This window comes from Mirounga angustirostris, unplaced genomic scaffold (assembly GCF_029215605.1).
Source record: "Mirounga angustirostris isolate CCGP_5_RB_7025 unplaced genomic scaffold, mMirAng1.0.hap1 SCAF_5, whole genome shotgun sequence".
NCBI classification, from domain to species: Eukaryota; Metazoa; Chordata; class Mammalia; order Carnivora; family Phocidae; genus Mirounga; species Mirounga angustirostris.
This window is the reverse complement of record NW_026991713.1, coordinates 151,634,802-151,659,674: the sequence shown is the minus strand read 5'-3', so window position 1 is coordinate 151,659,674 and position 24,873 is coordinate 151,634,802. Positions and strand designations below refer to the sequence as shown.

General features: G+C 45.4%; 1 protein-coding gene across 1 annotated transcript in view; it reads right to left on the bottom strand.

Moving 5' to 3' along the window:
* The window catches only part of BMERB1 (bMERB domain containing 1), a 115,190-nt gene extending 93,461 nt beyond the window's left edge, over window positions 1-21,729 (bottom strand). The window contains exon 1 of the mRNA XM_045875022.2: window positions 21,576-21,729. Coding sequence (XP_045730978.1) covers window positions 21,576-21,681 — 106 coding nt within the window. The 5' untranslated portion in view covers window positions 21,682-21,729. The remainder of the gene's footprint in view (window positions 1-21,575) is intronic.
* Between the last annotated feature and the right edge of the window lie 3,144 nt (window positions 21,730-24,873).

The following is a 24,873-nucleotide window of genomic DNA, read 5'->3' as shown; positions in this document are numbered from 1 at the left end:
TTGCAAGCTTACATAAATGTGACCCACAGTGAGACAAGCACACAGCAGTCCCAGTATCCACATACACACATAATTAGAAGTGACATAAAAATTGCACAAAATACTATTTACCCTTAGTACCTTAGATGCACCCTTATATTTTCTATTCACTTCTATTTCATCGTTTAAACTCTGTTTGCAACCCCTTAAGCCGATCAATGGGTTGCTCCCACACCTGGAAAGCCTCTCGGTTATCCAGAGTCGATTTCTTTTTTTTTTTTTTAAGATTTTTATTTATTTAACAGAGATAGAGAGCATAAGTAGGCAGAGCGGCAGACAGAGGGAGAGGGAGAAGCAGACTCGCTGCCAAGCAGGGAGCCCGATGCGGGGCTCGATCCCAGGACCCCGGGAGCACGACCCGAGCCGAAGGCAGCCGCCCAACTGACTGAGCCACCCAGGAGCCCCTCCAGAGTCGATTTCTATTGGCTTGTCAACAGTCCTCTCGCTGGTGTGCGGAAAGCCCCCAAATGAGCACCTATGAAAGGAACACTAAACCACGCCGACTTTTCTCTCGGGCAGCGTACTCTCCTTACCTAGAGGACAGGCTCTCCGAGCCAAAAGCCTACCACCAGTGATTGGGAGCAAGCAAGCATAAGAGCAAAGCCGAAACAGCCAGAACTTTCCCCTCCTGCAGCAAACAAAACGTCACTTGGGATCTGACCGCCTTCTCTCTGCCTGGCATTTGTCTAGGCAAGGGGTTGACAAGCCTGCCGGCCAAAGACGCCCACTACCAGTGTTTTTCTGGCTCCAGAGCTAAGAATGGCCTCTACATTTTTAAATGGTTGGGGAAAAAAAAAATCAAGAAGAATAATATCTCATGATGTGGGAAAATGGCATGAGATCCAAATTTCAGTGTCCAGAAATAAAGTTTCGAAGGAACACAGCCATGTCCATTCATTCAGGCATTCTCATGCGTGGCAGCTCTGGGGTTCCAGCAGGAGAGCTCAGTCGTTTTGAGAGACGTATGGCCTGCGCAGCCAAAAATATTTACTATCTAGCCCCGAACCGAAAAAGTTTGCCAACCCCTGGCGGAAACGCTAGAGGGAGATGAAAACAAAGGTAAGGCTTGGTCCCTGCTCTAGGGGAGCTTAGGATCAATGGGGCCAGAGAAATCAAGGACCCAGGATGGGGAGTGTAATAGGAGGTCAGAAATGGAAGGAATTCTTGAAAAGAAGGGGTGGACTGACAGGCAATACGGGGGCTTCTGGAGGAGGTGAGCCTGGAACTTTGGCAACACCTGTATTTCCATGTGGATGGGACTTGGAGACAATCTGGGTGGGAACTTGGAGCTACGTTGGCATTTTCCTTTACAGAAGGGGCTGGGATCAGCTGTGCATATCACAGGAAAGGAGCGGCGGAAGCAGGGAGATCAATGGACCTGCCACCAAGGCAAGGTAGGATCACGCTTAAGCAGACAAGAAGAAAGGAGGGTGGCATGGCACAAAGAAGGGAGTAACAACAATATCGACAACAATAGTAACAGTTGCTATGATCTAGCCCTTATCACGTGCTGGGCACTGTGTTCAATGCCTCACTGGTATTACCTTCACTGATTGCTCTTGATCACTATTATGAGGTAGGTGCATATTGTTCCCATTTTACAGATGAGGATGTGAAGGAGACTGATACCCAGATCAGAGGTGAATTACAGAGCACAGAGGGAAATAAGTCTGTTGGGAGGGAGAGAAGCTACGGATTAGGGAGGGTGGGGAAGACCAGGCAGAGTATACTATCCTCCAATTAAAAAATAAATATGAGGGGCGCCTGGGTGGCTCAGCTGGTTGAGCGTCTGCCTCTTGATTTCAGCTCAGGTCATGATCTTGGGGTGGTGGGATCCAGCCCCACATCAGGCTCCGTGCTTGGCAGGTAGTCCTGCTTGGGATTCTCTCTCTCTCTCTCTGCCTCTCCGTCCCTCTCTCTCTCTCTCTGCCCCTCCCCCCACTCGTGCTCTCGCTTTCAAATAAATAAATCTTTAAATAAGTAAGTAAATATGAACAACCAACAAAAAATGGTAGAGGTGGGCCACCTGGGAGGCTGTCAGTTAAGTGCCCAGCTTAACTGATTTCAGCTGAGATCATGAGCTCGAGCCCTGAGTAGGGCTCCACGCGTGGAGCTTGCTTAAGATCCTCTCTCTCCCTCTGCCCCTCCCCCCTCCTCTCTCGCTCTCTCAAAAAAAAATATCTATCTATGGTAGAGGAGTTTGTAGTTGGTGTCAGAGGCAATAGGAAGTTTTGGGGAAAGGGAGAGATAAGCCAAAAGGAGGGGAATAAAAATGCTGGTTAGCAAGGGCAGGAGACCAGCTCCAAGGCCCAGTCTTGAACCTTTGAAATTCACAATGTGCGTTAGTCTGTTGAAGATCCCTACTGTCAAGACAGGTGCATCGCTAAATTTCACCCCGCAATTCCCAAACTTATGGACCAGAGTCCTCCCTTTTTCTTAGAAAACCAATTAACAGCTGCTCTTTCTCAGAACATGGCTTAGGAAATGCTGCCTTTGGGAAAAGTCCTCCGGTCATACGAGAGATCATTTTTTTGGACCACGAGCAGTCAGATGGCTGATTTCATAAATATGGCAAAAAGACAAATGGGTCCACGGATTTCTATCTTTAAACCCTGCCTCCGATATGCCTCTGTGTGGAGTCTCCAGATCTTTATACACCGAGCAGCCCCGTATGCTAAGCTAGTAAGTAATCGAACACCAAGGGGTTTAGACTCACTCGCCAACTTCAAGCTGCTTTGCTTTATTTTTAGATAATACAAGTGGCAGCTGAGTACATACTGTAAATCGAGACACCCGATTCCAATCCCACAGAGGCCAAAGTGATTTCTCTCTCAAGGCCATTTTTAGAAGCTTGTTAGCATCTTGCCCAATATCCCTACAATCTCAGGAAGGGAAGCAACGTGCCTCAGTTGCTTAGGAATCAAATACCTCGATGCAATTTGGCAAACACGCAGTGAATTCCTAGTGTGTGCCAATTCCCGTGTTTAACAGCCTCTTCTTTGAAAGGAAGATCTATTAACCAGGCAGGGTTGGTAGATATCAGCCACAGGATATATGGTAATGACCCTGAACTTAAATAAATATATATCATAAAATATTTGGCATCAAGAGATCATAGTCTGGATAATTAATAGACTGCGTTCTCCCTCATTTTTCAGTCCCTTCCGGACTCTTTTGCAAGTACAGACTTTCCCTGGACCGGGTTTCATTTGAAATCATTTTTGACTCTTAAGGATAATTTTCCTAACCGTTAACTCTTGAAAACGTGTCATCTTCTTTGTGCCTGAAAGCTCTTTAATTCAGAACCTGGATTCTCCCTGCTTCCTCTTCAGGAGAGCACGTAGGTCATGTAAGGGGAAAAGTGCTTGGAAGGGAGATGATGCATCTTGAGGTCACCTCTCCGGGTTATCTGGTTCTAGTCTCTCCTTATCTTTGAGCTGTTTTACAACTCTGTAAGCAGTAGTATAACAAGGCAAAAATAATTCTCGAGCATATGCAAATGCTCGCCCAGCTGGTAGAGGTCCGATTGACTTCTCTCTCCTTCAAGGAAAACCCAGATTTACTTTTGTTTACCCCTTCATTTCAATATTCCTGATCCATATATTAGTCTATTCTTCAGATTCTGTTGAATTGGGTTATAACATGTACTCAGTTCCATCATGGACTGAGCAGAATCTTTAACATGTGTTTGGTTTTTTTAAAAAAAAAATTTTTTTAAGTAAGCTCCATGCCCAGCATGGAGCCCAGCGTGGGGCTCAAACTCACAACCCTGAGATCATGACCTGAGCTGATATCAAGAGTTGGATGCTTAATGAACTGAGACATCCAGACGCCCCATAACATGTGTTTCTTTTTATATCATCGTGAGCGTTATGATTTTACCTTCTTCTGAAAATTCTTTTTTTTTTCTTTTAAAGATTTATTTTTAGAGAGCACGTCTGAGGGCGGGGAGGGGCACAGGGAGAGAGAAAGAGAGAATCTCAAGGAGACTCCCCATTGAGTGTGGAGCCAGATGCGAATGTGGGGCTCGATCCCACCACCCTGAGATCATGACCTCGCCCGAAGCCAAGAGTCAGCTGCTCAACCAACTGAGCCACTCAGGCGCCCCTGAAAATGATCTTTTAACAATAACAGAGAAAGATACGTTAATGTTTTTCTGTATTCCCTCAAATATGCCTTGTCTCTTGCCCTGTGCCCCATCAGAACTATGGGTGAATTTCTCCTGCTAATGCCCCATCATCCTATAGTAGCAGGCTGTGTCTTCGAGAAACGCATTAGCTAGTGAACAATTATCTTTTCTAAATACAGTTTATTGTGTTTCAGAAATGGAGCTACATTAATGGAGAGGCTGGTCCACCTCATACAGGTTATGCATCTCTCTATCCGTGACAAATTTTTTAATAGTGTTGGCAAATCACAATAGCAATAGTATCTTTTGTATTCGGAAATGGATGGCAGATCTAGGGCAACAGGACTCGTGGGTTGAATTGTTCTCCCAAGAGCAAGGACAGATGTACAATTTAGGATTTAATAATTTATTTTACTGAGAGTTTTCAGGTGTTGGCCATCACAGTCTGGGGGAGAAAGTCCCTTATTAGGAAGGAAACCATTGGGGCGCCTGGGTGGCTCAGTCAGTGAAGCGTCTGCCTTAAGCTCAGGTCATGATCTCAGGGTCCTGGGATCGAGTTCCGCATCGGGCTCCCTGCTCAGCAAAGAGTCTGCTTCTCCCTCTCCTTCTGCTCCTCCCCCCACTCGTGCTCTCTCTCTCTCTCAAATAAATAAAAATAAATTTAAAAAAGGAAAGAAAGGGCGCCTGGGTGGCTCAGTCGGTTAAGCGACTGCCTTCGGCTCAGGTCATGATCTTGGAATCCCTGGATCGAGTCCCGCATCGGGCTCCCTGCTCGGCAGGGAGTCTGCTTCTCCCTCTGACCCTCCCCCCTCTCATGCACTCTCTCTCTCATTCTCTCTCTCAAATAAATAAATAAAATCTTTAAAAAAAAAAAAAAAGGAAAGAAACTCTTACTTACTTAGCTCCTTTCGAATAGACAGGATAAATGGGTTCAAGTTCTGCTTCTGCCCAGGTTGAGCATTTGGGAAAAACACCGTCCTTCTGGGGTAGGGGTTTCTAGTCCACTAAAAAGGGAGGTGGGGGGGCACCTGGGTGGCTCAGTTAGTTAAGCATCTGACTCGTGATTTCAGCTCGTGAGATCGAGCCCCTCGTCAGGCTCTGCACTCAGCTCAGAGTCTGCTTGAGATTCTCTCTCCCTCTTCCTCTGCCCCCCACCATTGCCACTCATGCACACACACTCTCTCTCAAATAAATAATAAATAAATAAAATCCTTAAAAAGAAAAAAAGGGAGGTGGAGAAGTGAGCTAACTGTATTGAAAGCTACTCAGGGATTCTAATGTGCAGCCAGAGCTGAGAATCACACAGAACTAGACTATCTCCAGAAATCACAATGTTTATTCTGTGCCCTAGAGAAGCAATAGAATCATAAACATTGGACATAAACAGACATATGCACAGTCTTTTTTCTTTTTTCTTTTTTTTTTTTTTTACACACAGTCTTTCTTATGAAGAGAAGACACCTGAATCATCAGGAATACTTCATTTCTTAGTACATGTCTACACTAAGAAATTCATCCAAGAACATTAAAAGAACTATGTATTCTGTCTCCCCACGCCGCCAAATGAAGTGCCCATTTCAAGTTTGCAAGAATGGAGATGTCATCTGTCATCCGTTGGGCTCTTCTCATGGTCTCTTTCTTTTTTTTAATTTTTTAAATTTTTTAGAAGATTTTATTTATTTATTTGACAGAGAGAGATAGCCAGAGAGGGAACACAAGCAGGGGGAGTGGGAGAGGGAGAAGCAGGCTTCCCGCTGAGCAGGGAGGTCGATGCGGGGCTCGATCCCAGGACCCTGGGATCATGATCATGGTCTCTTTCATTACGGTCTGTGTACTCTTTGGGGTGGTAATAAAGAAAACGTGGTCAGTCCCTGGACAGAATTTTCCAGAGAAAACTTCAAGTCTGTGTTCTCTGGGCTGACATAAATCCCCCTCGTTTGGGTAGCAGAGTTAAAAGCTGTTGTTTGAAGGGGTATTTCTATTTATCTTACCTGAAACATTTTCCTTGTTATAAGTGTAAGTGACAATTTCTTCTTCACTTCAATTTGTAGTAAATAGAAATCTTCCCAGGCAGGAATGCCTTGAGGAAAATCGAATCCATTTTGCATGGGGAGATTTCTTTATGCTTCAGGGAGCTCATAATCAGGTTTCTCTTGGCTTACTCCTGAGCACATCCGATACAGTTTTTATCAACAGTGCTTCCTCTGTGTGTGAACAGAAAACTGTGAGGCATGTGGAGAAAAAGAGGCCAGAAACCTAGGGACCAAGGTGCAGAGATGGGGTAGAAAAATCTTTGGACTCTTCTGCTTCACAAAACTAGGATATCTGAATCAAAAAGGAATTAGATCTGATCAGCGCTTCTCACCTAGGGACAAGTTCGCCCCTCTAGAGAACATTTGGCAACGTCTGGAGACAGTTTTTGTTGTCACAATTGGGCAGGAGTGTGGCGGGGGGGGGTGGTTACTATTGGCATCTAGTGGGCAGAGGCCAGGAATGTTGCTGACGATCCTACAATGCAGGGGACAGCCCCTGCAGTACAGCGTGATCCAGCCCCAAATGTCAATGTCAGTAAAGGCCAAGGTTGAGAAATCCTGGACAAAGGGACTCCACAGATTTCCTTCCAGCCCTACGACATCATGATGCTAAAATATGATGTCCAATCCTAAATAATAAGTCTGTTGTTACAGACTTAATTGTCTCCCCCCCCCCAAATTCCTGTGTTAAAGCCTTAACCCCCCATTTGACTGTATTTGGAGGTAGGCCCTATAAGGAGGTAATTAAGTGTAATGAGGGGACGCCTGGGTGGCTCAGTCGGTTAAGCGTCTGCCTTCGGCTCAGGTCATGATGATCTGGGATCGAGCCCTGAGTCAGGCTCCCTGCTCAGCGGGGAGTCTGCTTCTCTCTTTCCCTCTGCCTGCCACTCCCCCCGCTCATGCTCACTCTCTCAAATAAATAAAATCTTAAAAAAACAACAACACTACACTTAGTGAAAGAAGCCAGGTTACATACAGAACAATTCCATTTATACGAAACATCCGGAATAGGGAAATCCGTAGAGACAAAAAGGAGTTGCCAGGGACCAGGGGAAGGGGTGCGTGGGGAGGGACCACTTAATGGGTACACGGCTTCTTGGAAGTAGATGGAGGTGGAGGTTGTACAAGGCGGTGAACGTACTCCATAACGCTGACTTGTACACTTCAAAAGGTTAAGGGTTAATTTTACGGTATGTGAGTTTTATCTCAGTTAAAAAAAAAAAAAATCTCAGTAGAGAAGAAAGACACATAAAGCTAAACTAGTCCTGGCTAAGCATTTGGGGAATAACAAAACTCTGCTCTAAGGCACAACTGATCCCTAGGAAAGCGGACCTCTTAGCTCTTGGAACCCAGCCCGGGGCCGCCCTGGGCCAGGGCTGAGCCGCTCTTACGGATGCTGTTTGCACCGGATTTAAGCAGCAGGATGTGCTCTGGGGACCCCTTCCCTAGGTCTTTTTCAACAAGATGAAGATGGACAGATCCTGCAGCGGTGGGCGGCAGGTCTCCAGCACGAACATGGCCCTGCAAACCCACAGTGGGTGAACTGGTCTCACCTGGGGTGCTGGCTGTGGAAGAACCAAATGAAACCAAGATGGGAATCATTTTTGTTCCTTGTCAAAATGATGGCCACCTTTTTTTTTTTTTTAAAGATTGTATTTATTTGACAGAGAGAGACACAGCGAGAGAGGGAACACAAGGAGGGGGAGCGGGAGCGGGAGAGGGAGAAGCAGGCTTCCCGCTGAGCAGGGAGCCCAATGCGGGGCTCGATCCCAGGACCCCGAGATTATGACCTGAGCCAAAGGCAGTCGCTTAACCAACTGAGCCACCCAGGCACCCCTGATGGTCACCTTTTAAGAGCCACCTGCTAAAAGCATTTCACCCCTGGAGTGGGGCCTGGACAAATCTCCAGCTTTCAGCTATCTTAATTCCTTCCAGGACTAAGGAGGATGCTGGAGATGGAATGTTTATGTCCTCCCTCCCCCAAATTCATGTTAAAAATCTAACCCTCGGGGCACCCGTAGCTGCCTACGGGACAGTCTGTGAAGCAGGTCCTCAACAGGCACAGAATCCGCAGGTGCCTTGATCTTGGACCTATAGCTTCTGGAACTGTGAGCAATAAATTTCTGTTTTTTATAAGCCACCCAGCTTATGGTCTTTTGTTATAGCATCCTGAGGAAACACAGGAAGCAACACAGGAGTTAAGGAAAGCCTGGTTAGGTCTTTTCCTCTGCTGATTATTGCCTATTTCCCGAATTTGTCTGAGACCAGGATTATGGGGAGTGAGTGTTTTCATTTCTCAGCCCTGGGAACCACCAGGGGAAACTGGAAATGCAAAGAGAGAAGATCTGAAGGAACATAGTCCACCCAGTGATGACCCAGATTCTTAAAATAGAGCTCCACAAACTCTTGCAGATGCCTTTCCTTTTTAAAAAAAATGAAATTCCAATGGAATTTTTTTTAAAGATTTTTATTTATTTATTTGAGAGAGAGAATGAGAGACAGAGAGCACGAGAGGGAAGAGGGTCAGAGGGAGAAGCAGACCCCCCGCTGAGCAGGGAGCCCGATGCGGGACTCGATCCCGGGACTCCAGGATCATGACCTGAGCCGAAGGCAGTCGCTTAACCAACTGAGCCACCCAGGCGCCCCTCCAATGGAATTTAATAGACTTGGTTGTTTACAAATAATTGTAGAGGAAAAGTTTGAACTTCTTAACCAGAAAGTCTAGAGATTCAAAACCCTTCTCTGTTCACTAATGGGGCAAGATTTCCGTCTCTCTGCTCCTGGATATGTATTTGTACGTAAGTACACACACACACACACACACACACACCCCTCTTTATAGGATTGCAGCGAGGATTAAATCAGATGAAATTCTCTCTCCTCGATTCTGAGACCCACCTTTCCCAGCACATTTTAACCTTTCTGAAGTTAGGATGCCTCTTCCCCATTCCACAAATGTGTAACCTAACACAAATATATAAGTGTGATAATATTATCAGAGGATTTTTTTCCCCCAGGGAAGTAGTTTTTTAATTTTCTTTTTTCCTTGGCTGACGGCTGCCACCTCCTCTTTTTTTTTTTTTTTTTTAAAGATTTTATTTATTTGACAGAGACACAGCGAGAGAGGGAACGCAAGCAGGGGGAATGGGAGAGGGAGAAGAGAGCTTCCTGCCGAGCTGGGAGCCCGATGTGGGGCTCGATCCCAGGACCCTGGGATCATGACCTGAGCCGAAGGCAGACGCTTAACTGACTGAGCCACCCAGGTGCCCCGCCACCTCCTCTTTCTTCCCTCCCATCAGCCCTGTCTCCAGTCCCTTCCCCCAGGTATCCTGGGGCAGCAACTTACTATACATCCTTCCGTGCTTTTCTCCTACTAATAAGATCGCACGCAGGCATGTTTACACACACGGATGCTATATGTTACATGTGCTATGGAGAGAGACAGACACAGAGAGAATGTGACATACATTTTCCTGGATCTCCTTTTCCTCCCTCAATCATACTTCTAAGACAACTATTACTGCTCTCCTTTTTTCTTTTTATTGGCTTCAGAACATTACACAGTGGATGAACAATAATTTATTCAACTATCCTACTGATGGGTCTTCATTTTATGTCCAGTTTTTTTTTTTTTTTTTTGCACATATGTTTTTGTATGCTGGTGTTTTTATTTCTGTTGGATAGAGTCCCAGGAGTCGGGACTGCTAGGTCAAAGCATATGAGCCTTTTAAATTTTAATAGATGTTACCCCATTGCTTTCCATAAAGCCTGGAACACGCCAGACAGTTCCACCAGCAGCATCTAAGATGACTCTGTTCTCTGCATGAAATTAAAAGGCCTTTTAATGGCCCGGTATATTTAATGTGGCCATGCTGGGTTTTGTTTCTGTTGTTCCAAAAAGATGTGAGTGACTCTGAACCGCCTCTGTGGACGTCTAATTGTCAAGGAGATATGACTCATATGCAAAGCACCTCGCCAAGCCTACACCCATCATGACATTGTTAGGACACTGCCAGTTGGCAGTAACCAGTGCCTGGTATTTTGTACCTGATCTGAAAATCTCACCTCTTTCCCTGGAAGCAGGAAAGCAAGAATGCTCATCTAACTGCAGCATCGCGAACAAACCGTCTAAACCAGGAGATGGGGCAGGGGGTTCAGACCAAGACTCCAGCTAACTTTATTCTTTGGTTTGATGATTTCAAAGGTTTGCAAAACACGATTAAATCCTTTGCACCTCAGTCTTTGTGGATTAACAGCCACCTAATTCTGCAACTCTTAATTGAATGAGAGGCTTCTAAGTGCTGGCCAATGTGATAGATTACAGGCATTCAGCACGGAGCAGCGGATATGACACCCAGGGTTTTTGCAATCATTGTTCTCTCACAAGAAGACGGGAGCACATCACTGCACCTGGATTTGCCCGTAAAACGTGGTTTGACCCTATTAGGACTCATCATCTCAAGGGCCTTCAGAAATACATGTATAGCAAAACAACTGAATTCATCTCTGGACAACATTTCACTAAGAGCACATTGGGTCAGCAAACTGACCTGAATCCTGTCTCCAGTCCCTCATCTCTTGGTCCTTTGGTTCAGCACCACTGGAAACAGGGACTGATCCCTGTAGACCCCCTTTTCACAGATTGGTTGAGGTATAATTGACCGATGATATTGTAAGATCTTTAAAGTGGACATCATGGTAATTTGTTACGGGGATACACTATGAAACAACTCCTATCATCTAGTGATTAACACACCCATCACCTTACCTATTACTCTTGTGTGTGTGGGTATGAGAGAACATTTAAGTTCCACTCTCTTAGCAAATTTCAACTATATGATACAGTATTATCAACTGTAGTCACCAGGTTTTACATTAGATCCTCAGACCTTATTCATCTTATAACTGATAGTTTGTACCCTTTTTGCCAACCTCTCTCTCTTTCCCTCATCCCCCAGCCCTAGCAACCACTTCTCTACTACATTTCAATGAGCTTGAATTTTTATTCTTTTTTCTTTTTTTAGATCTCACATATAAGTGACATCATGCAATATCTGACTTTCGCTGTCTGATTTATTTTACTTAGCATAATGCCCTCAAGGACTATCCATTATCACAAATGGAAAATGGCAGGATGTCCTTCTTTCTCCTGGTTGAATAATATTGCATTGGAGATATACACCATATTTTCTTTATCCATTCATCCATTGGTGGACATTTAGGTTGTTTCCATATCTTAGCTGTTATGAATAATGCTGCAATGAACATGGGAGTGCTGATATCTCTTCAATATCTTGTTTTCGTTTCCTTCAAATATATACCCAGAAGTCGGATTGCTGGATCATATGGTAGTTCTATTTTTACTAGTAGACCTTAAATCACTTTGAAGGCAGGGACTGTATAAACATCTTACTCAAAACGCTACTGTATTCTCAAGAGCTAGCACAATAGTTGGCATATAAGAGGCCAGCAATAAATATGTTATTAAATGGATGAGGGAATGAATGGATAGATGGGCAAATGGGTGAGTGAATGACTTACCTGTTTGGGAATTCAAATGCACAGAATTGTGGTCATTTTCCAATTTGGATGTTATGGAATCTAGACACTTATTACCATTTGGGTTTCTTTGCTTTTTGGGTTTGTTGTTGTTGTTGTTTTGGTTGTTTTGTTTTGTTTTTTTTTTTTGAGAGAGAGGCAGGATAGCGGGGGGGAGGGGTGGGTAGAGAGAGAGAGAGAAAATCTCAAGCAGGCTCCATGCTCAGCGAGGAGCCCGATGGAGGGCTCCATCTCACAACCCTGAGATCATGACCTGAGCCGAAATCAAGTGCTTAACCGACTGAGCCACCCAGGTGGCCCAAGACATATACCATTTATAATGCAGTTGTTCGTGTGTGATTCAAATAAAAATGCCTCCGGAAACCCTGGTCTAGGGCAAACCACCTAGACCGTTCGATCCTTGCTCAGTCCTTACTGGCTGTACCCCTTCCCTGGGGTGAGTCCTTAACCTGTTTACCCACATCCCAAGGGACATGATGATTCCAGCTCTTTACCCTTTCTTGTAAAGAGTAAATAAGAAAACACAGGAAAAATACAAGGTAAAAAGTGCTATATCAATGTAAGGGGTCATTATTCTCCCCTTACACATAATCCCTGCACCTCTTTAAGCCCTCCTGAAAGTGAGAGTGGGCATACTGGTGCCAACATATTCAATTCCTAAGACCCCAGGCTAACCATACTGTTATTCCCTGCCTGTGGCATTGCGGCTCTTAGAAGACCCTCCTTTCTTCCTACCTGTAATCAACTACTAGTGTCTTCTCCCTTCAGGATATTTGATTCACCACTTCCTCCCCGCCCACTGCCACTGCTTTAGACCCCAGCCTAGGTGACCTCATGACCAGATGATTCCAGAACCTTCCAGTTTCCCTGCCCTTCCATCCAGGGTGCAACCACCGCCGGACCAGTCTTCCTAAATGCTACTTTCTTTACCTCTATCCCTTGTCCTGCTCCAGACACCTGGCATGTTTACTCTGGCCGAGTGTAGCGACCCTGTTCAACCCACCTCCCACCTCATGCCTCCTCCTGAGGCAGCCAAGTTCATGCATGCCTCCAGCCACTGGCATCCGCTTTGTCACCTGCATTCTTTTTTTTTTTTTTTTAAGATTTTTTTATTTATTTGACAGAGAGAGAACAAGCAGAGGGAGAGAGAAGGAGAAGCAGGCTCCCTGCTGAGCAAGGAGCCCGATGAGGGACTCGATCCCAGGACCCCAGGATCATGACCCGGGCCGAAGGCAGCCGCTTAACTGACTGAGCCACCCAGACGTCCCAGTCACCTGCATTCTTTTTTGAGGCTGTCCACCCACTTTGACGTCCCTCATTCTCTCTTTCTCTCCAGTTGTCTAAATATACCCAGTTAAGACCCACTTTGTATCCTGCTCTATCAACACTGTCTCCCCCATTTACCGAGGACACCACGCTCTGTGCCAAAGGCTTTCACATATTTTCTCTTTGGATCTTCTTCATTACCATATGAGGCAGGTCCTGTGATTAGCTCCATTTTATAGAGGAGAAGATGGAACCTCAGAGAGGTTAAGTAAGCAGCCCAGGGTCACACAGCTTATGAAGGATAAAGCTAGGATTCAAATGTAGGCAGAGCATCCACTCTCCAACATGACATTAATTGGCCCCTCTGTTGCCCAAGAAGTCTTTCAGAATCAGTACAAAGAATCACGAAGATGTACTAGAAACACTAACTGACCTTACCCGTCTGAATGAATGGCAGCCCCAGCCACTCCCAGGAGATCAAGAAGGCAGCAGGACTAAGTCACCCAGGCTTGGGTTCGAGTTCCAGCTCTGCCCTCTATGGGCAGAGTGACCTTAGGCAAGTTGCTTAACCTCCCTGAGTCCCAATTTCCTCATCTGTAAAATGCAACAAATATCTCCACATACTCACATCATAGGGTGTTTTATAAGGAGTGAATTAGAGGATGGATATAAACACATCCACGGAGCAGGCATGTAGGAAGTCCCTGTGCAGGTTAGTTTTTATAATCATTCCCTTCTACTGCCCTTAGAATAATTGTTTTTTTCTCCTCTAACCATCCCTATGTGTAGAGGCATTTTAAGAAAAAAATAATTATTAGTAAGTCTGACTCTGATTCATTCAAACAAACTTATTCTAAGAGTCTGGTCCTTAAGCGCCCCCCCTTGGACCCTGCAGGAAAGTTTTGTCTCAATGGGGAGCTGAGCCTTCTATGTCCAGCCTTCTGTGAACTTACCCTGGGCTTCAAAGTGCACTCACCTCCGGCTCTGGTCTCGTCTCCCTCATGCATATAGAGCGTAGCAAGCATTACTCATACATTTACAGTTCCCTAGTCACACGTGCTGCTTCATGTCTATGTCTTCACACATGCTGTTCCCTCTGCCTGGAATGCTGTTCCTTGCAATCAGTAATGAAATACTGTCCATCTTTTCAGGCTACTTCAAGAACCACTTTCTCTCCCAGACCCCAGAACCATCCTTCAAAATACACATAACATAAAATATGCCATCTTAGCCATTTCGAAGTGTATAGTTCAGTGGTATTCGGTACATTTCCATTTCTGAGAGGAGGAAATTGAGGTCTAGGGAAAGTAGGTGACTGGCCCAAGATCACGAGGCGAGGAGGCAGCAGAGGGAGGCCTGGAACACAGACAGCCTGAGAATTCCTTAAGGGTGGGTCTTTTTCCTCTCTGTGCCTCTGAAGCTAACACCCAGTAGGGGCTCAAGCCTGCTGAGTAAGTGAACAGTGAAGGAATGAATGAACCGCACAGGCAGCATCCTGGGAGGAGCTTTGTGAGTGCTGGTCTGAGTGGCTACACCATTAGCATCTGCCTGTGCTGGTCTCCAACCAACAGGCTCATCCAGATAACAGATGATTCACATCCATGAACCGGACAGACCCCGAGTCCCAGGACTTGAGAGCCAATGAGAAAGAAACAGGAAAAAAAAAAAACAACAACCCTAGTGCATGGACCGTGGCCTTAGGGATCCCCACCTCCTTGCGTGGGGCCAGGAAGCTCACTGAAATGCCGTTCTCTTCACCAGTAACCTCTCGAAACCCTGCTTAGCCTTCAGGCCCAATGCAAACGCTCCTCCTTGCTGTCACGCTGGGGTCCCCCAGGAAGAACAGAGCTTTCCTTCCTCTCATTTCCCCACTGTCCCTTCATTTAGCCTTTGTTTCTTGTTCCTGGTATTACAAATTATGCTGTTCTTTACTTCTGTGTCTCCATGCTCCCCAAATCTGGAAGCTTCCTAAGGATAGGGGGCTGTGTCTTATCTCATCTCTAATCTCCGCAGCATGGCAAAGAGACCCGGGCGACAGTCACAGAGGTCTAGAATCGGGCTCGAGCTCTGCCACATACCAGCTTTGGGAACTTCAGCAAGTTTCTCAACCTCCCGAAGCCCCAGTGTCCCCATCTGTAAAAAGGGAATAAGAATTCAACTGACTTAATAGGGTTGCTATGAGAATTTAATAAGCTCAAGTTCACAGCCAGAGCTCATTAACTACTATTATTATTAATAAGTCTTTAATAACGAATCAGAGACCAAGAAGAGGCACAAATAGTTTTCCCTTCAATTAACACATAAGAAGGAAATGTTTGCAAAAATGAAACAACAGGGACGCCTGGGTGGCTCAGGCGTTAAGCGTCTGCCTTCAGCTCGGGTTGTGATCCTGGGGTCCTGGGATCGAGCCCCACATCGGGCTCCCTGCTCAGCGGGGAGCCTGCTTCTCCCTCTCCCTCTGCTACTCCCCCTGCTTGTACTCTCTCTCTCTGTCAAATAAAAAATAAAAGATCTTTAAAAAAAAGAAAGGAATTCCTACCACTTATCAATGGGATTGATTAAGAAAGAACCAGGACCACAGCAAAGGATAATTACATTGATCCTCACTTGCTCCCTGTGGTCTTATTCTCCATCCAGGAGCCTATGTGAACTTTTAAGAACAAAACCCAGCTCATGTTAGTCTTCTGCTTAACACTCAGCAGTAGCTTCCTCTGTAAAAGGAATAAAATCTGTACTTTTTTTTTTGTAACCACAACCTACAAGTTCCTACCAGTCTGACTCCCCTCTGATTCATCTCCATTCTCTTCCCTGACTCTCTGGGTGCCAGCCACCCTGGCCTTCTGTCTCTTCCTCTAACACAGCAAGGACCTTTGCATTTTTGATCTCTGACATTTACCAGCAAAATGTCACCTTCTTAGAGAAGCATTTCCTCACCACCAGATGGGAAATATCCCTCCCCTGTAACACTTACCATTTGAGCTACATTATTTGTTTGCCTGTGTATTATCAGACACCTTCATTTCCCTGAACAGAAGCTCCCCATGGGCAGGAGCCCTGTGTGCCTTGCTCAACACTGTATCCACAGCCCCTAGAACACTTCCTGGAGCTCACAGAGCACTCACTACCTATTTACTGAATGAATACATGGGGGAGGGGCAGGGGGAAGCAGATTACAGCCATTTTTCACTTTTTATTTTCATATTTCAGATGAATTTCAATTTTTCTAATAAAGTGCACATACTAGTCTGTACATTCAAAAAAAGAAATCATGCCAGAACAAAATAAAACTGAGATAACGAAATTAGCATCATCAGACAGAGGAACACAAAACCTTTGCCAAAAATCAATTATGTGGATCACTGGCAATCCATATTATTTACGCCTCCCCACTGTTTATACCTGAAACATTGGCCAGTGGACCCATCTGCTTGCTAGTCAGCACACACCCTTGGACTTTTAAATAATCGTCACCTCCTCTGGTGATTGAGCTTTCTGCTTTATTCCAATCCCCTACTCTCAGCACATTTATTTCTACCTCTGTGCTTTTGCCAATACTTTTACCTCTAGCAGCATTTCCTCCCCACTGTGCCACTGCCCCCCCTCACCCCGGCCCACTGCCGCCCCCCCCCCCCCGCCCGCCCACACACACACCCTGCATTTGCCCTGTCTGAAATCTTGATCATCCCTTATGGGACATGCAAACCTATCATGAAATGACTACGATCACAGACAACTGTGCTTTTAAAAAGCTCCATGCTTTTTTCAAAAGTCACCTTGTCTTTGTGTCTCTCACAATTAATTACAGTTGGTTGAAAGCAATATTTTTATACATCTAACCACACTGAAATGTCACTATCCATTTTCCAACTGAGTAAAAAGAAAAAAAAAAGAAAACTAACTCACTGCTAGTGGGAAAATGCTGTCTAAGGTGGATGGAAGCAATTGCTTGGAATCCTTCTCAAAGGAGAAAATACCAGGTGGTTTACAAGGGTTGAAAAGCCATTCCTCCATACATTCCCATGAGGAGGAACGTGGTGTATACACGATCATCATCTGCAATTAACAAAGCAATGGACACAAGCAAGAACCAACTGGTGAGCTTGGAATAACCTTCTCCCATGCTGTCGGAGGCCATCCGCTTATGTCCTATTATGACAACTATTCAGCACTGATTGAGCACTTACAGTGTGGCAGGCTCTGTGCTAAATGCATTCTATACATTGTCTCATTTAATCCTCCCACAGCCTGAAGTGGTCATTATGATTATTATCCTGCCGGGGGAGGTTATGGAGAGGACATGACCACCCTTTGACCCAAGAGCTGCCCCCCACCCCAGCAACTAGAAACTCCTCGCCCCCCCCCGTCTTTGAAAAGTACAAGCATTGTCACAGTGAGAGCTGTTCCAAGGGCACAGCCTTGAAAGAGGAAGGTGTTATGGAGACCATCTGGAAGTACACAAAACTGAACCCTGTTCAGGGCTCCATAAGAACTTTTTAAGATTCTGACGGGCAGGTATGGAGTCCTACTGGTCTTGCAACCACCTATAAATTTCCTTGCTTATTACTCATGCCATCTGGAGCGTCCTGACTCTTTGTCTCTCCTTCCTTCCTCTCTGTGTATGGGGGGCCGGTTTTGAATTTCACCTTGGGGAAGCTCCCAAAGTCTCAAACCAACATATCCCCATTTTACAGATAAGGTGATTGACACACAGAGAGGTTCAACAATTTCCCAGGGTGGGGACGCCTGGGTGGCTCAGTTGGTTAAGCATCTGCCTTCGGCTCAGGTCATGATCCCGGGGTCCTGGGATCGAGTCCTGCATCGGTCTCCTTGTTCAGCAGGGTGCTTGCATCTCCCTCTGCCTGCAGCTCCCCCTGCTTATGTTCTCACTCTCTCTGACAAATAAATAAAATCTTTAAAAAAAAAAAAATTACAGGGCGCCTGGGTGGCTCAGTCGGTTAAGCGTCTGCCTTCGGCTCAGGTCATGATCCCAGGGTCCTGGGATCGAGCCCCGCATCGGGCTCCCTGCTCGGAGGAGAGCCTGCTTCTCCCTCTCCCTCTGTCTGCCGCTCTGCCTACTTACGCTCTCTATCTCTGTTAAATAAATAAATAAATAAAATCTTTAAAAAAAAAACAATTTCCAAGGGTGACAAAGCAACAAAGTGTTAAAGCTGGTTTGGACCCATTTAACCTGACTTCAAAATTCCCATTCTTTGCTGCTGTACTATACCTATCTTCCATCCAAAAACTGTAGTTAAAATTGAAGATAATAGTTAATACAACTTATACTGAAAATGACCAGTTCTGCAATCTTCCCCCCCCCTTTTAAATTCTTTTTAAGGAGTGTCTGGGTGGCTCAGTTGGTTAAGCGTCTGCCTTCGGTTCAGGTCATGATCTCGGGGTCCTGGGATCAAGCCCCGCGTTGGGGAGCCTGCTTCTCCCTCTCCCTCTGCCTCTCACCCTGCTTGTGTGCTTTCTCTTTCTCTGTCAGATAAATAAATAAAACCTTTTAAAAAATTGTTTTTAAGTAACACATACTCAGCGTTTAACATAAAATATTTAAATATAGGTAGAAGTTAAAGCATGTCTTCTTTTTTTTTAATTTTTATTTATTTATTTCTAAAGTAATCTCTATGCCCAGTGTGGCACTCGAACCCCTGGCCCTGAGATCAAGAGTCTCATGGTCAACCAACGGAGCCATCCAGGAGCTCCAAGCATGGTTTCTTTTTAATGGGCCTCTTTTTATTTGCCTCCAGCATTTCATGCATTACAACTTTCATTGGCTTGGCAGTTGTTATTCCATAGAATCAATAGTACTAATTTTCACACATCATTAAAAAATAAATGGAGGTCCAACATGTTATGGTATGAATCCATAGATCCCAGGGAAGTTGAGAGGGAGTTCAAAAAAAGCCACTTGGATCAAAAAAGGTCAGGGGGCACGTGGGTGGCACAGTCGGTTAGGTGTCCGACTCTTGGTTTCAGCTCAGGTCAAGACCTTCGGGTTGTGGAATTGAGCCCTGTGTCAGGTTCCACACCGGGCGTGGAGTCTGCATGAGATTCTCTCTCCCTCTCCCTCTGCCCCTCCAGCTCATGCTCTCTCTCTCTCTCAAATAAATAAATAAATCTTAAAAAAAAAAAAGACTTAAAAAAAGGTCAGATTGCAGACATGCGTCCAGAGATCAAAGCTTTCTAAAGGTAACAATCCTAGATTTATGATTCAAAAGGGGGACTCTGGATCAGTGCCTTAAGAATATTTCAAGTTTGAATGGGAAACAAAAAAGCAGATTTGGGGATCCATTGCAGAAGGAGATCAGAAACTGTGGTCTTGTATGTGAATAGGAAGCAAAAGTCAGAGTCTTTGATGGTTTGGAACAGAGAAGATGAGAAAGCCTTTCTATCAGACTTTTAACAGTTTGCAGCCTAAGACTCAGAAGGAAAAAAATTTCAGGAGCTAAAATGCTATAAATTAGGTGTTCGGTGTGATTTTCCTGTACGTTTGAAAACTGTCCTAACAAAATGGCAAGAAAATAAAAAGCTGTAAGAGAATTATTAGGGAACTGACCAACACAGCAGTTTGAGTCCAGAGTGTTGTTTTATGCAAAGCCTTGCGAAGGATGAAAGGATGGAATCTGTTGCTTCTACAGATGTAGTAATAAAATAATCAAAGTAGCCGACACATACTGAGCATTTACCTTGAGCTTGACATACATCTTCTTACTGAGTTTTTGCAATGGAGCCATAAGGTAGGTCCTATTATCATCTCCATTTCAGAGAACAGAGGCAGAGTAAGGCTTCGAAACATGCCTCAAGTCAGTCCCATAGCCAGGGAGGAGCAGAGCCAGCATTCAAACTCAGAGCGTATTTGAACACAGCTTCTACTCTGCAAAGACCCAGCATTCTTTCAAGGCCACTGGGGGCTCCAGAGACCGACAGGGTGGCCACGTATTTGTGTGTGTTCTGGGACTCTCTCAACAGATTGAGAGAGCTTCCTGAAACTGCGAAAGCAATAAACCTTCATGTTAAAAGCAGAGAGGGGCTCTGGGTTCAAATCCTGACTCTGAAGCTTCATTGTCACGGCACCTAGCAAGCCCAGGTTTTTCTAACTGTGGAAGGGCAGTCGCAGTATTCAGGTAGCTGTGGGGACTGAATGAGATGATGCACTTAAAGTTCTTAGCGCAGGACCTGGTGCATGGCCATCTATCCATACAGGGCAGCCATTGTGGGGATTTTTCTGAGCTTGTAGGAAGCAGAGCCCCTCAGCCCGGGTGTCATGCCAAAGTACCAAAGCCAAAAAGGGTTTTCAAAGGAGGAACCAGGAGGAAGGACCCAGATTTTAAAAGGAGAAAGAAAAGGAAAGAGGTTGGGAGCACCGTGGGTGCCAGGTGCAGAACTAAGACATTTGGTTGTGATTTCAACTTGAACCCTTGAGAACCAGAATACAGCTGAGCCATTCTAGGAAGATTTTCTGAATTTGTCATAACAGGTGTGGAGAAAGAGCACACACACACACACGCACACACACACACACACACAATTTTCTACCAGGTCAAGGCAAAAAAAAAAAAAAAAGAAAAGAAAAGCACATTCACAATACTTTGGTCCAACATAAATCTGCCATTGGTGCTAAGCATGGTTACCCAGAGCCAAGGCAGGAAGCTGAGGGTCCTTGAGAAAGGTAAGAGGCCCTTCCCAGCCCAGCAGGAGGCACCGTGCTAGGGTGAGCAAGGCAAAGGCGGGGGCACCACAAAGAGCCCTGGCTTTGCAGGGAGGGCTGGTGCCCCTGTGGCCCTTGAGGCTGTCTCTCTATTTGAAAGCAAGAGTTTTAACCACTGCGTCCTATTCATGAAAAACAAAAATCCTTCTTTTATCTGTAAACACTGCTGACACCTAAATACCGTAGAGAGACTCAGCAAATAAAGTCAGCGCGTCTCAGAAGTGCCTTCCAGGATTATACTCCAACCAAAGACTGAATGAGTCAAGGGAGAAAGGAGAAGGGTGTGCACAGGGTTAACCTTCCCCTAACCCTTTCCCTCCCACCCGCGACCCAGGACAAGGCGGGGGAAGAGACGCTGGGAATTTCAGGTGTGCCCTGAACCTCGCGCCCGGGGGAGAAACACGGCAGAAACCCAGCGGACACTCCCCCCTCTCCAGGGATGTGGGCGCTTTCCAGGATGGTCCAACCGCTCCAGTCCTAGCGCATCCCGGGCGGAGAGCCGACTCTCCTCGCTCGGCTGCGGGAAAGACCTTACTTTCCAAGACCAGCTGCGAGCTTACGGATCCGGGACTACCGAGTTCACCCCCAGGCTCCCGGTTTGCTGCCTCGCGATTTCCCGAGCCTCCCCGTGAAGCCCAGCCTGGAGGGTCCCCCTTAACAAAAGGTTCGCGGGAGAGCGCGTCGCTGCGCAGCGCTGCGCATCCCCCCCGCGCTGAAAGCCCCAATGCGGGGGCGCTCCCCTTGGTGCGCTCCCCGCGATCCGCTGAGCTCCCACGACCACCGGCTCCAGCGCACGGATCCCCAACTGTAACCCCCCTTCCAGCCGAGTACTCACTTCTCCCCAGTCCCTCCGCTGTCCACGCCGTCTCCTCCACCGCCCCATAGCGCCTCAGAGGCTTCTCGGTTTCCAGATGGGTGGACAAAGATTGCTTTAACTCCATCGCTGATCCCCGCGGGCAGGTCGACGGGTCCCCCTTTACTCCATCCCCGCCGCGGGCTGCAGGGAGGGAGGCGGCTCCAGCCAGCAGCGCTTTAAGGGGCCGGGCGCTCGTGACGCTGCTCCATCTCTTCCGCCGCCAGGGCCGGGGAGCGCCGACTGGTACCCTGCAGGGGAGAGGGATGCAAGGCGCATGCGCAGTGGAGGAGGGAGGGGGGCTTGGGGGTTGGGTAGAGAGAAAGAGGGGCAGATGATAACTCTAAGAAGCGCAACAGACAAACAACAACTAAAATAGAACCAACCCAAAGGAAGTAAAAAGACAAGGCCGCTGCTCATGCTGGAGCCGGTGGTGATGCTTTGCCAGGGCACGCTGTGCTGCTTGTGATCTGTCAGGGCTGCTAGGTTTTGAGTGGGACTGGTGAGCGCATCTCTAGCTGTGGGCGATGGATCCATCTTTGGTGGTAAGTGTGCAGAAGCCTGAGTGTGGACTCGAATCTGTGGGTTCTGGGCTGGGTCGAGTGCATTTTTGTGAGAATCTCTAGGGTTTGCTTCTGCGTGAATTCCATAACTGGAATTATGAAATGGGACAGTCTTGTTACGCAGGTGCCCCGCGTCAGCTTTGTAGGTGTTTGCATGAACTTGAGAGAGACAGGAACATACTTTGGACACAGTTATAACACAATTTATATATATAACACAATTATAACAAAGCTGTTTGGAACACGGGTCTCTACTTTCCAGAAACTCAGGGGTTCACACAGCAGGGCAGCATTGAAAGTACAAAGTAAAATCAGCAGCTAAATTGATAAAAATTAGTAAGAGTTTACTGAATGAGGGCTAGGTGCTAAATACTTCCTAATAATTGTGTGAAACAGATACTATTTTGTCGGCCTTGTTTTACACAGGATGAAACTGAGGTGCAAAAAATTATTTGCTCCAAGTCCCACACTTACCAAGTGGCCTGGTCGGCAATTGAATCCAGACTTAGCCTCTTTCTTATACTGACGTCTTATACTGCACTGATATGGTGTTTTGTATGGCAGGAGGGGTAGGAAAGACCCTATAGGATATGAGTAGTTTGTTTGTTGTTTTTTGTTGCTTTTAAGATGTCATCTGGGGCAATTTTTCGTATCCATTTGGCTTGTGGAAAAGTGGAGCATGGCCTACCTGTTTAAGAAAATTATTTAGCCACTGGTAGTAAGGTCCTTAAAAAGTTGTTATCAATACGGGTGCCTGGGTGGCTCAGTTGACTGTCCAACTCTTGGTTTCAGCTCAGATTGTGATCTCAGGGTCGAGGGATCGAACCCCACATTGGGCTCTGCACTCAGCAGGGAGTCTGCTCGAGGATTCTCTCCCTCTGCCCCTCCACCCACACAGGCACTCTTTCTCTCTCTCAAAATGAATGGATAAATCTTTTTTTTAAAAAGTTATTATCAATAATCAACTTCTCAATAGCCCATGAGAGAAAAAGGAAGTAAGAATGAAAATCATAAAATATTTAAAGCTGAATAACTGTGAGAGTACCACATATCAAAACTTGTAAGTTTTGGTGGAAGTAAATGCATAGCCTTAAATGCCTGCATTAACCAAAATGGGTGATGGACACTGGGGAGAGTATGTGTTGAAATGAGCAACTGGGTATTATATAAGACTGATGAATCACAGACCTGTACCCCTGAAACAAATAATACATTATATGTTAATTAATTGAATTTAAATAAAAAAATAATAAACTCCAACTGACTCTAAAAAAGAATGTAAGACTAAAAATAAGTGGGTAAGGGGGCGCCTGGGTGGCTCAGTCGTTAAGCATCTGCCTTTGGCTCAGGTCATGATCCCAAGGTCCTGGGATCGAGCCCCACATCGGGCTCCCTGAATGGATAAGCAAAACATGGTCTAGCCATACAATGGAATACTATTCGGCCTTAAAAAGGAAGGGCATTCTGCAATATGTTACAACATGGATGAACCTTGAGGACATGATGCTAAGTGAAATAAGCCAGTCACAAAAAGACAGATACGGTGTGATTCCAGTTACATGAGGTATTTAGAGGAGTCAAATATCATAGAGCTAGAAAGTAGAACGTTGGTTGCCAGGGGCTGGGGGAGAGGAGAATAGAGAGTTATTGTTCGATGGGTATAGATTTGCGGTTTTACAAGATGAAAAGAGTTTTGGGGATGGATGGTGGTGATGGCTGCAAAAAATGAATTTAATACCACTGACTATACTCTTAAAAATGGTTAAAATGGTAAAAAAAAAAAATGGGTTAAGTGTTCAACTCAAAAGACTTTAATAAAAAAGAACAGATGGGGTGCCTGGTAGCTCAGTCAGTGAAACATCTGACTCTTGATTTTGCCTGAAATCAGGATCTAAGGTTCGTGAGATCAAACCAGCATCAGTCTCCATGCTAAGCACAGAGTCTGCTTGAGATTCTCTTTCTCTCCCTGTCCCCCTGCCCCTCCACCCCGCTCTCTCTCTAAAATAAATAAATAAAATTTTTTAAAAAAAATAAATAAAAAAGAACAGATAAAACCTGTCAAGTAGAAAAAAGAAAATAATAATGACAGCATAAATTTAAAAAATAGAAAACCAAGAAGCAATAGAGGAGATCCACAAAGCCAAAAGCTGATTCCTTGGGAGGAATATACTAATAAAGACAGCAAACCTCTCAAGACTCACCAGGATAGGCACTCATGAGTAATATTAAGAATGAAAAGGGATACATAATACAAACACAGGTAGTTTTTTTTTTAATTAGTTGAAAGATAAATTTCTTTAAGAAGTAAATTACTAAAATGTATTTAAGAAATTTAAAAAATCAATAATCATTACAAAAACTTATACATATCATATATACAAATTCCAGGAGGGGGAGAGGGAGAGAGAGAATCCTCAAGCAGACACCTCACTGAGTGCAGAGCCTGACTCAGGGCTCAATCCCAGGACCCTGAGATCAAAACCAAGAGTCAGCCACTTAACCTGTTGAGCCACCCAGGCACCCCAAAAGCTGAATTCTTAATATAAAAATTTATTTTCCTCCTTAGTCCCACAAAGGCATCAGGCCCAAACAGTTTTATAGGTGAGCTTTAACAAAATAACAGATAATCCTTATTTCATAAAAATTGTTTCAGAGCTCATTTTATGAGGACAATATATGACCTTGATATCAAAACTAGATTAGAATGGTACAGTAAA